This window comes from Sceloporus occidentalis, unplaced genomic scaffold, assembly GCF_023333645.1.
Source record: "Sceloporus occidentalis isolate IW3139 unplaced genomic scaffold, rSceOcc1.0.p SCAF_9, whole genome shotgun sequence".
Taxonomy (NCBI): domain Eukaryota; kingdom Metazoa; phylum Chordata; class Lepidosauria; order Squamata; family Phrynosomatidae; genus Sceloporus; species Sceloporus occidentalis.
In genome coordinates, this window is record NW_028316989.1 from 11705361 (window position 1) to 11720900 (window position 15540).

A 15540-nucleotide genomic window follows, 5' to 3' on the forward strand; every position below is an offset into this window, starting at 1 on the left:
GAAGAAAGAAGAAGAAAGAATGTTCCCGGTGTAAAAGAACATTTACATAAAAGTCTGTGTTCCATAGTAAGGGAAATGAGGCATAGGCAATGAGGACGGCGGTACGTGAAAGAGACACCAGCCAGGAATATATATATATATGTATATTTGGGTGCCATCTTTTATTTTATTTTATTTTTTATCCATCCCCAAGAAGCTCTTTAGGAGACCAGCAGCTCAGAGAAAACCACCTGGCTGTGAACCTGGCAAATGCAATGGAAACTTTGAAGTGGAGATCTCCGGGGGTGCATCCACACTGCAGAAATAATCCAGTTTTACACCATTAACTGTCACTCTGGAATTCTGGAAAATGTAGTTTTGTGAGTCATTCTGCCTTCTCTGTCAGAGAGCTCTGGTGCCACCACAAACTACAGTTCCCAGCTTTCCATAGAATTCAGCCATGGCTGTTAAAGTGGTGTCAAACTGGTTTTATTTCTGCAGTGCGGATGCAGCGTTTGCTTTTCTGTTACCTTCTTCTCCACCCCCAGTTCTTGTTTTCCCTTTGCCCTTGACTTGTGTTTTATTGGAGTCTCATTGAACCTTTTGGCTTGTGAGACTGGGATAACCCCGCAGTGTGTGCTTCCCCAGATGCATTATTTACATTTTAAACTCTTTGGATGAAGGAGGAGTTGGTCTTCTCGTCCTCCTCCACCATCACCTCAGCCACCTGGGTCTCTCTCCTGGCCGTTGTGTGTTAACAGCCATCTGGAATTACCTTTCCCAGCTGCTTACAGAGTTTGCCTGTCTGCAAGAAAAAGTGTCTCCTATTTTTAGCACAATAATTGTAGTGCTTCTGTATTTCCCCTTTCCTTTCCACTTAGCCTTTTCATAAAGCTTCTTGTCAGCAGTGCCCAAAACAGTTAACAACTCTCTTCCCAAGAATGGGATTTTAATAAGAAGGCCCAGGCGTGTCCCCTGTTTTAACATGTTTGGCAGTTATTTGCTGGGACGCATTTCTGCTATGGAAGACTGTGGCTCACGCCGGAGCGACGCAGGCATTATCTCACCAGTGCCACTGGTTTTCCTTAGCATGTGGTCACTCTGGGAGATGGAGAGCATTGTGGTCAGAAGGTGGCCAGAGAGAAAGATAGCAGCGAGGCAGAGCAGGCGCTATTCATCCAGGCCAGTTACTCTGTGTATGTTTATGTGTGCATAATTAGGAAATGCAGTAGACATGTCAAGGTTAGTGTAAAGTAATGTGCACAGGCTGTGCAGTTACTTAGCCATAAGGTCTTTATGTACCAACTTTCTTCTCCAGTGGATGATTAATTGGGGAAATACAGTATCAGGTTGAAAAACTGAAGATTCCCAGACCGGCACTTACCATGGGTTAAGTGCCAGTAAAACATCCCAGAAGCACATGTGTGTGTGAAAGCCAGATGCACTTCCGAAATGTCAGTGAAGCATCCCCTGTCTCTAGCATCCTTGAATTGTTCGGGGAGCAGCCATTTCCTATCACCTCAAAGTTTTCATTAATAGGAAATGGCTGCTCTCTGAATGATTCAAGGATGCTAGAGGCAAGGGGACGCTTCACTGACATTTTGGAAGCACGTTCAGCTTTCACATACACACACTTCCAGGACGTTTTACCGTCACTTAACCCATGGTAAGCGCTGGTCTGGGAATCTTCATAATAATCAATGGCAGCATCAGCATCTATTGATGGTAATGGGCTTCTCAACAACCATGACATCAAGGCATGATGGAGTTGTGTTCTTCTGCTCTTCGTTCCCTCTGAGGCCAAAGCAATGGCACTTGGAACATGGAGGGGTTTCAAATCTTCTATGTTCTTTGGGTTTTAAAAAAATTATGTTAACTTTTGTATGCATTTATCCACTGCACATTGTAATTGTGTTTGCGCAATTGAACTGAATACTGCCGTGACTCATATTCATGGAGGAAAGGCAGAATATAAATCAAATAATTTGCTATTTTCTTGGGGGGCTCAGACGAGTTTCTTTTCAACCGAATCTGTATAACACAAGACAGTGATCTGACGCAGGTTGACCTGTCTTGTTTTCATGCTTTCAGGTGATGGACAGAACTTGGTTACAGAAGACGTGACCGTTGTAGAAGGGGAAGTTGCCACCATCAGTTGCAGAGTGAAAAACAGCGACGACTCCGTGATTCAGCTCTTGAATCCCAACAGACAGACGATTTATTTCAGAGACTTCAGGCGTGAGTTCTGGGCGGCTGGTGGCAAATCTTGATAAAGGAGAAGTCGCTGCTGCTGCCTCCTTTTTAATTTAACATTGGGCACGTTAAAGGTTTAGGCAGTTCTTTAGCAAGTAGGTAGAGGCAGCCAATCATAATTGCCTCCTTAATGAAAAGCCGTGATACGGCCCCATTTAAGAGTCAGGCTGTCTTGCGACACAACGGGAATTGATTGTACACGTTTCCTCTGAATTACAATTTAAGTGCCAAAATATTTAGTTGACACGAACAAATTGAACAGGGCAAAATAGGGTTCAGGCAGCACTGGATAAAGAGATGTGTTTTGCTGGGCAGATTAAAGCTTTAAAACCTCAATCCAATTGCTGGTCCCGATTGGAGTTGAATTGACCCACTGAATCCATGGGATTTGCATAGACATGGATTTAAACCTTTCTGCACCTTGTTTCCAAGGACTTCTCTAGCTGGAATGAGCAGATAGATTTAGCAACGTAGCACTCGGCAGCAAAATCTACTGCTAGCCAAGCAGTAAGAAGGCCCTAATCGTGTCTCTGAAAGCTTGCCAAGAAGAGATGGAGCTAAAATCCAGTCTTTGAATGTCTGAAAGTTTGCCTGGCCAGAAGTACTAGGTAGCTGTGAAGGCTGTGTCAGGTTTCCTGTTGCAAGATTAAGAGACCTATGCCAACTCTTTTGGCTAGCATAAATACCCCAAAGGCACCAGATCCCATTGGAAGCTAAGCAGGACCAGCCCTAGTTAGTACTTGGATGGGAGACTGCCAGCGAATCCCAGGTGCTGTGGGCTAGGTTGCAAAGGAAGGAACCAGTGAAACCATCTTTGAGGATTCCTTGCCTAACAAAAACCCTATGAAGTTCATTGGGCTGCCATAAATCAATCCCTGTCATCATTTGATAGGGACCGCAGGGGGAAAGGGAGGTTTGGCGTCTTGCTGTGGGGGGATGCAGCCCATCAGGGGTCCTGGGGAGGAATTAGTCCCTGGCCTCCATGCAGTTGCCCATTCCTTGTTTCACGATCCTTAATTTATCTGACCATAGTGGGACTGTCTATGCCATAGTGGTAGTGGTTCTTGTTTTGCATGTGAGGTCTTTAGGTTAAAAAGCTTGGGTCCCCCATGCACTTTTAGCAACAGAGAGAGGGCCATTTTGCAGCATGCCAGATCAAAAGCAATAACAAAGAGGTATCCTAATCCAAACAGCACAGGAAGCAGTCATCCTCAATTACGAGGAGCAATTTGGGGCAGGTTTCTCCATCCATGAGCCCTCCAGAAGTTATAAGCTATAACTTCCATCCTCTTCCATTCATTGTCTAGGCTGGCTGGACCTGAAAGGGTTGTTGGAGTCAAGGACAACTGAAGGGATGTAGGTTGGAGAAGTTGCTCCTGGGGGTTCTGAGATGGTTTCTTTGTTATTTTGTGATTGAGCAGAATGAGGAAAGGACTGATGGGGAGACACAAAATTGTTGACATGGCCACAAAGTGTGGCTTTGTCGCCTCTCCAAAGACACCTGGGTTTTGTTGCATTTTCTGTTTTCCGAGAGAGAAGTACTGTCTGTCATGTGCATTTCGCTTTCCCAATTGTCTCTCTCTCTTTTTTTCCCATAGCTTTGAAGGACAGCAGATTTCAGTTAGTGAATTTCTCTAGCAGCGAGCTCAGAGTGTCACTGACAAATGTCTCCATCTCGGATGAAGGAAGATACTTCTGCCAACTCTACACGGATCCCCCCCAGGAGTATTACATGACCATTACAGTGCTAGGTAAGGACCGGCCCTTCCTTACTTCACAGGTCTCTTGATCACAGTTCGAAAGATTGTAGAACAGTCGCAAACACGGGATTACGCTATCCGTCGCTAATGGTTGCTAATGCCGTAACTGCTGTGCCTCCAGATTAATGTTGCCTCCCGTGACTCCGGTAACGAGAATTGCAACAAGCAATCACAAAGTGAGATCACACTTGCTGATTAGTTACACGGATTCTCCCCTCTTCTTTCCCCCCCTCTATCCCCCACCACCTCACAATTTAATGAGATTCCATTCTTAGTATGTTATTATACCTTGGAAAGGTGTTTAAAATTAGCTTGGAGTGTGAATTTCAAGTTCAGTTACCTCTGTTCGGGAGAGTCATTTCCTGGCACTGTTGCATTATGATTCCCCTCCCTTTCTCTTGTAACCCAAACTAGGTATTTAGTAGATGTACATTCAAGTCTGCTGAGAGATTTTAGTGGATGCTCTCCTACTACAGTGCGCTCTTGCCTTACGCAGGGATTATCCCATGTATGGTGAAGCCATATTAGGGCTCGCCATCTGCGTAACCTCAAATCTGCGTATGGCAAGCCTGCGTACAGTGCAGGCGTGCTGTACTCCTTTCTCTTGCCTGGCAGAGGATCTTAACTAGAAGACGGAGCAATATGGGAGCTTTCAGGTTGCAACAAGAAGAAGGAGCAATATGGGAGATTGGAGGTCATGCCTTGGAGTGCATGGCATTTCAGTTAAGGGTCTCCCATTTCCCCAGGAGAAGACTAAAATGTTGTCTGATGTAATTGCCCTTCCACAGGTCATGCACCATTGTCACAAGCTTCCCCTCCTATGTGTGTTTTGAGATGTTGTGTCGATCCTGTGCGCAAAAGAATCAGCAATGTGCCAACTGCTTTGTTTCCTGATGAGCCTCGTTGAGCTCCCTTTATCACCCAATATATTTTATACACACTTGTTTATCTCCTTAAAAAAATAAACCCTGCATATTATTCATACTTGAGTCATGCAAGTGCTTAATCAGAATCATCAAAGTGTGTCTAAGGGAGAGAGCAAGCAGGTGCCTACTTTTTTATATGAATGTCATTTAAAATCTTCATTTTAAAGCCTGGTTTAATACAGTAGGGGCCTTTGGTATCCGCTGGGGTTTAGTTCCAGGCAAAGCTCCTCAGAAGACATCTTGCCAAGAAAATCCTAAGACAGAGTTATTTATTATTTGTTATTATTTATTTTGTTTATCAGTTACCATAGGACAAAGTCAACTTAAAAACATATAACAACAAGAGGGAAAAGGTGCGGTGTGGTTTTAAAATACAGCAAGACCTCTTTCCTGTGTTAGGCTTCGCTTAGGCAGCAAAACCATTGCAAAGCAAGGTCAAACTTGAGAAGGACTTCTTCCATGGGGTATGTTCTCAGATTCACTGAAACCTCTGGTTTCCCTGTAAATGGAGTCATCTCAGCCGATCACAGCGTACTGAACTTTCCTTGTTTTGTTTTCATTCTGTGTCCTTCCAGTTCCGCCACGCAACTTGAGGATCGAATCCCAGAAAGAGATGGCAATGGAAGGAGAAGAGATAGAGCTGAATTGCACAGCCATGGCCAGCAGACCAGCCACGACGATCAGATGGTTCAAAGGGAGCAAGGAGCTATCTGGTAGACCCAACACCTCCCCACACACAACACACACACACACACACACACACACACACACACACACACACACTCCTTAGTCAATCCCGTGAAGCAGTTGTACAGTTGTCCACTTGTTCTGTTGCTAAAGACCCAGTAATCCAGACAGACTTGTAGAAAGACCACTCTGAAGTGAATCACAAATTTTCACGCTTGGTGCCCTGCTTTTTTTTCTTCCAAGATTGGGACCCAAGGCACCTTTCAATGCTAAAAATCTAAAGAAATGCAACATTGAAAATAGAATCATACTATTTAAAACATTGACATAAAAATGATAAACAACAGTTAAAAAAATTGTGGGTTTTTCGAGCTATGTGGCCATGTTTTAGAAGAGTTTATTCCTGACGTTTCGCTGGCATCTTCAGAGAAGATTTCAGAGATTTCTCTGAAGATACCAGCCACAGATACTGACGAAACGTCAGTAATAAACTCTTCTAGAACATGGCCACAGAGCCCGAAAAAAACCACAAAAAAGTATGGATGCTGGCCATTAAAGCCTTAACAGCAGTTACAATTGTACAGCACCCTCTTACAAGCCCTTTCCCAAAAAGGCTTCTGTTCGAAAAAGGCTCTTGGAATGAAAAAGTCTTCATCTGCTGATGGAAGGGTAGCCAAGAGGGGACCCTTCTGTCCTCCATGGGGACAAATCCAAGTCTGGGGGCAGCCCCTGAGAAGATCCTGCTTGTTGCATCCCCACCAGCTCTGGTTGGGATGACGATGGGACTGAAAGAAGGACCTCTCCTGGCGATCTCAGAGGCTGGACAATATGATCCATCAGAGAGCCTTGGCTGAAGCAGTGTAGGTTTTATAGGCGATCACCAGCCCTCTGAATGGTGCTGGGCTTCTCCTCCTTTCCCTGCTCCATCACCTCATCCTCTTCTTCGTTCCCCCTTGTCTTCTTGCCAGCTTCTTTTTTTGACAGGAGGTCCCTCAAGGAGGCTTCTCCTACAGCCCACCTCCGCTGTAGTTTGCTGGTCTTCGACAATACCACTGTTTAAATATTTTAATTACTACTTTTAATTATGTAAATCCACGGAGTCACTTTCCCACTTAATTATTGATGATGGCTTTTGGCAATGGCGTCGGAGGAAGAGGGGTGGAGGATTTCTGGCTCCATTGACTTAAGTGTTTGGAAGGCGTCCTGGAATTCGTAATCCTCATTGCCAAGCGCTGTAGATTTGATGTGTAGTAACATGTGGCAGAGGTGGGCTCTGTTTTCTCTTTGCAGCTGGAAGCCAACTTAAGGGTACGAGTTCAAGCCATTCTTGTTCCTATGCATTGCTCAAAATAGACCTTGGCCAGTATGACTCTGTTGCAATGTAATTTAGTATCCCTTAGAGCATACATTTCCCTATGCTCCTTTCCATGTCCTTACACACATTTTCTCTATGAAAACCAGGTTGAGACAGCTAGGCAGGAATGCTTGCACTCAACCAAGATGAGCATGTCCTTTCTCCTTCATTCATCTAAACCATCAAGATACCCAAAATAGTTCAAGTTATGTTAAAATTTTTGGACTTTATGAAACCTGAAATCCTATTTGACACTATTGAAGTGGGATCACCTAGTGCATTTCAGGTAATCCACAGAAGAAACTGGAGACCCATCTCAAGATCCCACCTAAACATCCAAAGAACTGAGAGCTATTCAGCCCTTGATGTCAAGTGGATCCTCCTTCTTTGTAGGTCTTTCAATAGAGGTTGGGTGGGCACCTGCCAGGAGTGTTTTATCTCTGTATTCTTCCATGAATTTGCCACTTGTGTGTGCTTATGATGGCTGTGCTGTTAGTAACAAGGCCAGACATGTTCCAGTTTTCCCTTGTCCAGTAAATGCTTCCTTGTTTGGAAATTTCTCAGGTTTGATTCTAAATCGCTTCCTAAAGAAGGCCTTAAGGGTACACAAGGGGTGCAACACAGTGAGCGTTTTACATAATAAGACAGCCAAGTCTGGTGCATTTTGAGAAGTATCTTCAGCTTCTTCTGCAGATTTCAATGGATGCTCAATGGTTTCAGCTTCGTGTATTTGTGTGTGTGTGTGTGTGTGTGTTTCTTTTTCTCTTTACAAAACAATTTCCACTTGTTGAGTTAGACCCAGGGTACCTCACTGCATGAGCGCCATAAAATGCCAACTGTGGTTACATTAAGATCTATTGCAGAAAAAGGTTTGATTCAGTAAGACCTTGGGTCCAAGTGAGCACCTTTATAATAGTAAGCATAAGAGTCATTAAAAAGTAAAGAATGGCAAAAGTACACATAATGTTTAGAACAGGCATGCTAAATGGAGCAAAGCCCCTAGCTGTATAGTAGCGTGTGCCTCAGAGGTAAATCCTACACAAGTGAGGATGGTACAGAACAGGCCTTGGATGGCACAGGTCCAGTCGTTTGCCACTTATTTACTTCCTTGCTTCCCCATTTCTCTCTATCCAGCAGGCAAAACAGAAGTGGAGCAGTGGTCAGACATGTATACAGTGACCAGCCAGCTTTCGCTGAAGGTTAAGCGAGAAGATGATGGGGTTCCGGTCATCTGTCAGGTAGACCACCCTGCCGTCAAAGACTTGCAGACCAAGTACTACCTAGATGTAATGTGTGAGTACCAGAATCATCTCCCCTATTCAACCCATCTACCCTGTAAAGCTGGAAAAAAAATTCAGAGCTGTTCATTAGGCAATTATGTGGGTGTTTTTTTCCCTCCCTTAAATACATTGCATTTGGTTTTCATCTCCTTCTGTTACATTTCAGATTCTGAAATACTGAATGTTGCTTAAAAGAGTTTTTATGCCTGTTTTGCAATTTGAATTGGCCGCAGAAGCTAGTTTCTCAGTTCTTGGGCCAACTATAAACAGTTCCCTCAAGGCGTGTTGACTTTGTGGATTGGCATTTGTTATGTTTGCTTCCACAAACTTTGGATACTTGCAAAGCAGGGCTGAATGCCCGCACCGCATAGTAACTGAAACACATTTCAACACCCTTTCTGGTCTCCAAAGCCCTACTGTTGACTTGAGCCTAAGATGATAAGCTGTGAGGCCGCAAGTCCCGAATTTGAATCTCACTTTAGTTGCACCTGTTGGCCTGGGACTGGCCATGGCTCTTTGCCTTTTCAAGCCTTGCATGGCACCAAAGCAAGGCTTTGTTCAGGAAGCACTGGCTGTTCCTGGATGGGGCAAACCAAAGCCAAAGAAAGCCCACAGATTTCCTTTCTGCTGCTGTCATGTTCTTTCAGGGCCACAGAAGGAATCACTGGGAGCGTATGGTGTTTTAGCTGCTGAGCAAAGTAGAAGAGAATGGACAGTTATCCTTTTTAACTGGGACTTGGATTTGCAAACCCAGGTCTCAAAAAGCGACACACTGTGGCTGTAAATGGAGAAAATACATATTATTGCCTTTTTCTGCTTTTGTTCCCATTGCTTAACTGCCTCATTTTGTGGGGGGGAGGATATCAACTTTATCTCTGCTTGGACCCTCTCTGTACTATCTCAAACAAGAAAGATGTAGACCTTTGACTCTTAACTTCACTTTTCTCCTCCTGCATGATTATTTTTTATGTTTATTTTTTAAACCACCACAAGGCATACTTTGGGATTTTTGGTATTCTTTGAAATATTTGGTATTGTTCGAAATATGCCTGGGAATATCAATTGCTGTGTAAGCTATATTCAGAGGAAGGCAGCAACCAACCACCTCTGAATATACTTTGCCATGGAAAACCAGATTAAATTCATGGGTTCACCATAGAGTGGCAGGCAATTAGAAGGCATGTGTTTTGCTTTATAGGAAGAGGTTCTGAATGCTCAAAAAGCATCATCATGCATGTGTGTATATGTGTCTTTGAGTCACCTGTTGACTTATGGTGGCCCCATGAATTTTTCAAAGGGTTTTCTTAGGCAAGGGACACCCAGAAGTGCTTTTGCCTGTTCCTTCCTCTGAAATACATCCACCAATACCTGAGATACATTGGCGGTCCCCCATTCCAGGACAAGCCAGTGCTGACCCTGCTTAGCTTCCAAGGTCAGGTAGAATCTAATGCCTTTAAGATATGTATCATCATGTAGTATAAATATTGTCTATATAACCTATTTTGGATCACCCTAGCTAACTTGCTAGTTTTGTCCTTAAGTTGTGGCTCCAAGCAGAAAGAGGACTGGAGGAGGGCTGGCCATTCAGAGTACTTTGCATCCTTGCTATGTCTATTGAAATGGTGCCCAGAATCGTGGCATCTGGGATGGCTTGGGTCTGTAGCAGGAATGCCAATGGAAATGGGTAGATTCAGTCTTTGCTGCACACAGTGCCAGGTATTTTTAGTTGGACAATGGACCTGTAGCAAGGAAGACTTAAGCAGAGCGCCTCTCTTCTTCCTGCAGCTCTTCCTTTTTCACAAAGGAGCAGAAAGGAAGCCTGTGCAATCAGGAGAGGATTCAGAATATCTTTTGTATATGCAGCTCGACCATAACATTACACAAAGAACCGCCTCCCCACCCCTGTATTAATTTACTTCTTCTACTTCATTATGTTGTTCCATTATGAGCATTCTGCTTACAATTTTCATATCGCCTGGAAGTATTGGGAAAATAATGTCCCTATAATGGGAAAACAAAAAACCATCAGCTACTACCCAAATTGGCAGATTGTAGCTGTCTTGCCACTGTGCTAATGTGTAATTCATTTATGCAAACTTAATGTCCATTAACATTTTCTTGTAGAGCTCCATTAGCTTTAATAATACATTAGCACCTTTGTGAGGTCTGATCAGAAAAGCTTAACCACAGACACAAAACAGAGATGCACATATGTACACAAAGGTGGGAAAGAAAGCTCAACCTGGACGCAAAAATAGAATTTCCTGAAATGTTGCAATGCTGCCTATTTGTTGATATGGAAACCTGGTCAGACTAGTGAGTTTTGAGTTTTGTTGAGGCCACCAAGGTGAGATCCAACTCTGACCCATAACACACAGATGGGTTGAAGGTACCTAGTAATCTACCAGTGGATTGACTTGGCCAGTTTGACTCTCAGTTCTTTACCAACAGCTAAACCCTCAGTTTAGGGTGTTGGAAGACTTGGGCTAGGATGAGTCAGGTTTTGGTGGGCATTTTGTTGGCATTTTGCACAACATACTCCCTTGCGCATGTAGTTGTAATTTTTTGGACCATGGTGTAACATCCCCATTCAATTCACAGTTGCATAAGCAGAGTCCCACAAGTCAAGCTCTAGCACAGGCAGGAGTGCATTCTCAAATAATGCATACTCACCAGTGCCTTCAGTGTACCACTTGATTCATGAATGTTCAGTAGCAATGCGTCAACAGAAAGCATGTTCATGGGTATGCAGTAAGTTGAGATTCAACAGAGGTGGAGAATAACACAACCACCACTCAAGTATAAGAGTGTAAATTTTACACTGCACACACACACATACACACACACACACACGGCTCTTTGGTCTAGATCAGTACCTATCCTTCCAAGTCTTACTGGTGCCCAGATCATAGGATGTATATAGTAATTGTCTCTGCCTCTTGGCCATTCTGCACTGATTTTCTGCACTGACTCTGATAATACAGCTTTCAGATTGTATCTATATCTGTGTCTATGTCTGTGTGTATGACTGTTGACTTATGGTGACTTCATGAACTTCATAGGGTTTGCTTAGACAAGGTATCCTCGGAGGTGGTTTTGCCAGTTCCTTCCTCTGAAATACTGCCTTCAGCCCCTGGCACTCATTAGCAGTTTCTCCTCCAAGTATTAACTAGGCTGACCTTGCTTGGCTTCCAAGATCAGATGGGATCGAGTGCCATTGGGGTATTTAGGCATCTACATGTCTATCTTTGTATGCCCAAGCTTCCTTGAAGCAAATGGATGCCACACAAGAGAATGAAGTCCCTTTTTGTTGTAATGGTAGCTGTGCAGGAGAACTTCCCAGTGGCCTGCACCCAAAATCATTTAGCAAGAAGGTGATCTGTCACTTCCATGTTCTTCTTGAATTGGGGACAGTGTGGTCCTGGAGCTACTCTTTCTCTTCCTTTCCTCCCAATAACTGGAAATCTTTAACATTGCAATGTGGGTGACCCATTCATCCCCTTGGCACCCCAGTGCCACAGAGGTACATAGAGAGAAGCACGGTCCACTTCTGTGCTAGTTGTCCAGAGAAGAACGGCCCTTGACTCCACACCAAGTCTTTCCAAGAAACAGGACCTACAAAAAAAGCTTTATTACTGCATTCTCTCAATAAGCTTTCTGGACCCCGAAAGCAGCTATCAAAGCAAAAGCGCAGCCCTCCGAATGTCACTTTGCACATAGTGGCTGACTACTCTGTCATGGACAAGCGGTCCTAGGCGGACGGTGTCTTGACGTTGGCCACGTTCCCAAATTTGGCCTCATAAAGAGGATGGAGGAGAGGCAGTTTTTGAAGGGAAGGAGCTTGACAGGTCCTGAACATTACCTGTCACCACCTGGCTCATGCGCAACCTGGCCCAAGCGTTCCCTTTCCGGCACCTGCCTCTGTGATTCAGAGTGCCATGCCAATGAATGCGCAGTCACAGCAAGTGGTTTTGTCACTTTGGTGTACTTAGCATGAGATAGAATTCAGCAGGAAGTGGCCGGTAATAAAAGCGAAGGTATTAGCAGGCAAAATTCAAATTATCTACGGAGCTTTTTCAAGGCAGTGAGCTAATTATTGTTTGCTCAAAGTCCTGAATATTCAGACACATGTTAACATTTGTAGAAGAGCAGGTGGTGGTAAGGGAGCTGAGCTAGAGAAGGCATCCTGGAATGGCAATGTGGCAAGTTAGACTCGCATTTCCAAGGTCTCCTCCTTCCACCTCTCCTTGGAAGCTTTCATGAAAAGGATGGACAAGTTTCTTGAAACAGAGACAGATGCTGGTGAAAAACATCCTCCTTACAAAGGCAACACACATCCTCCCTACAAAGAAACTTGCTAGGAAAGCCCCATGATAGATCCACCTTACAGTCGCCATAAAGTCGGAAACACTAAAGTCGGCAAACAGCAAAAACGTGCATCTGCTCGAGACAACTGACCAGTCTTCAAGTCACAGAGTAGATGCCTTCTTGTGGTGAGTCAAAGGGAACCAGACCTCTCCAGCATATGTGTGCATCTGCAGGTCTAAAGAGCTGAGACGTGGACCTTTGGTTCCAAGCATGCCCTGTCCCCTGCTTTTGTATGTTCCACAGCTATGGAGAACAGTAGAACGGACAGAAAGGAGTGGTAGGTGCTTGGATTACGCCTCCTTAATTTTTCTTTTTGATTTTTGGAATCCCTGTTTTGCACCAATTCATGCAGTGCAAATTCTAGGCATCAGAGCAAAATTACTGTGAGGGCAATAACCACGCAGGAAGGAACAAGCAGGGATTATATTTCTCCTTCCATATAGTTGTGCCTTGAGTTTGGAGTGCCCATTCTTTTTGCAAGTCATTAGGGGAGTCTCTAACTCATGTACCTACTCAGGGTAGGAAAGGGAGGGTGAGCTTTTGAACTGGTATGGTAAACCTTGATTTAGATGACTGAGCTTTGCATCTGACAAGAGCCCCCTTGAATATGGTAATCGCCGTGTTTGTAAGAGGAGACTTCATCCACAGACCTGCGGCAGCTATTGTTCTAGGCCTGTCAGTAATTCCATTAGAAGTCAGCCTCCCGCTGCACAAATTCACTTTGTTGGAAGCCAGCGTGCGAGATCGCAGGCTGACAAGTTTGACCTATTTAACTTAAGGTTTTATGAACATTTCATTTAAACTTACTTTTCATGCTACCAGCTCAAATGAAATTATGGATTTTATTTTTATTCATATCGGCTTCACCATCAGCAAGAACTTCGAGAAACTTGTTTGTCGAGCGGTTTTATCGGCTGCATCGCTGAGCCCTGCTGGGTAGCAGCATAGCAGAACAGGGGCGCATATATATATATATATATATATATATATATGAAATTCAGCTAAACCCTCCTGCACAAGATTGTCCTTTACACATTCTTAAATGAGAAAGCCCTAGATCAGGGGTGGGCAAATGCAGCAGGTCTGGAAACCACTGTTTTGCCCTGATACTTGGCAGAAGTGGACAACCAAACAAATGGAACAACCAACCTAAAATATCCCCAGGTCCACTTTTGGTGTCAAACGTAACACCTTGCAACCTGTTCAAAAGGTACCGTTGTTTTGCAAGGAGGCCTCCAGGGGCAGCAATTTGTCTTCTCTTTTGTCCAGAAAAATAACAGTGCAGGGATTCTGGAAATGGTGGGGGCTAAAAAAAAAAACGGCTCTTGGGAGGTTGCATGTGGTCCTGAACTGATGATGCTTTCTAGTGGTAAAAATTAGGTCTGCAGTTGTGCTGCCAAAGACACGCACATACCGAGGTCCTGTACTGTAAATCTATGCTAATGCAAGTTACACAGCGGTTGTACACTACTTCACTCTTCTGCTGCAGCTGGTTGTGTATCTGCCAGTGTACCTCCTTACTGAGCCACAGTACAGTTTGGAAATGCACTATTTAATTCTTTATTTATTGGATTTATATCCTACCTTTCTCCCAGAATTGGGGAAAAAATGGCTCATTCTGCAATGGCTCTTTTTGCCATTTCATTGAATCAAGTGGGCCATAGAAAGTTACTGATGAAGAATTACGCACCATCCAAGAATGCACAGAAGCATGTGAAATATGTTACCTTTCTGGAACTCGCTTAACTATGGATTGGATATGTCCGTTGCACAATGGCCAGAAGAACACAAACACTTGCGCAAGGAAACTGACGCATGCGTATGACAGCAGCTAGATCCCAGACAGTATGAATAATGCGGCATGACATGTCTGTCAACAACTATAACGTAGCACGAAATGTAGTATCTTAGTAATGATTTCAGAAGCGTAACTCATGTCGATGCGCATCTACTTTAAGGACACGTCATGGTGGTTTCCTTTATGCTTGAATGATGGTCACCACTCGATCCACTGAGATCTGACAGGTGCATTGTGTTGTTGCAGGGATCAGTTTAGGTCAGTATGCCCAACATTAGATGACTGTACACACAAACACACACACACTATGCATAAATTCACAGCTTCCCATGTGGTCTGAGAAGGAGGCTATGTGTAAATATAATTTTTAAAAAGTGAAATGGAGCATCACAATACATTAAGACATCATTAAGGGCTTCACGTAAATGAGCAGGGAAGGAGGAGAGAGGAGGGTATTCAACCCTGAATGTTTTTATGTGGAAGGAAGGAAGGAAAGAAGGAAGGGAAGGAAGGAAGGAAGGAAGGAAGGAAGGAAGGAAGGAAGGAAGGAGAAGCTCTCCATTGCTTGCTTTGGATTGTTTTTCCTCGCCTTTCTTTGCAATGTAATGCCAAAAGGGAGGCCGATAGGTAGCTCCAATTCTTCAAGCCGCAGGAGCAGTAATGCAGAGTTAAGTCATAATTAATGGAACACAGTATTTATAATGTCTACATGCGTGTTTGTAAAAATATATACCCAGGGAAACAGCGATAACCTCTGTTTGTTGTGCTTACCAAGAGAATTCCTGGTGCCCAATTATGTTTACAAAAGGAGGGGGAGAAGAGAGAGAGAAAGAGAGAGAAAGATGGGGAGAAAAAAGAACCCAGCCATATGCCTTAATGCTTTGTGCCTTAATAACCCGCCTGTTTCCGACGAGTGCAAATATTAATTGCAATACTGCGCAGCGAAGTGATTAACATCAATATAATTTATCATCTGGAGATTTCTGAACATAAATAAATGAGTTGTTTTGTTCAGCGAGGTGTTGACCCTTTCAGAATATGCTATTTAAAGGAGTTTTTTTTATCCCCCCCACCCTAATATTATTATTGCTATTATTGTAAATATGAAAGGCACCACGATCAGCCGAGTGTTCAG

At 43.8% G+C, this 15540-nt stretch overlaps 1 protein-coding gene across 10 annotated transcripts in view; it reads left to right on the forward strand.

Moving 5' to 3' along the window:
* The window catches only part of CADM1 (cell adhesion molecule 1), a 278434-nt gene that overhangs the window by 203068 nt on the left and 59826 nt on the right, over window positions 1-15540 (forward strand). For 7 of the 10 annotated variants that reach the window (XM_089538063.1, XM_089538065.1, XM_089538068.1 and 4 more), the window contains exons 2-5: window positions 2071-2217; window positions 3831-3983; window positions 5494-5631; window positions 8094-8252. In XM_089538063.1, coding sequence (XP_089394189.1) covers window positions 2071-2217; window positions 3831-3983; window positions 5494-5631; window positions 8094-8252 — 597 coding nt within the window. The remainder of the gene's footprint in view (window positions 1-2070; window positions 2218-3830; window positions 3984-5493; window positions 5632-8093; window positions 8253-15540) is intronic. The other 3 variants (XM_089538064.1, XM_089538067.1, XM_089538070.1) reach the window with 1 other exon arrangement.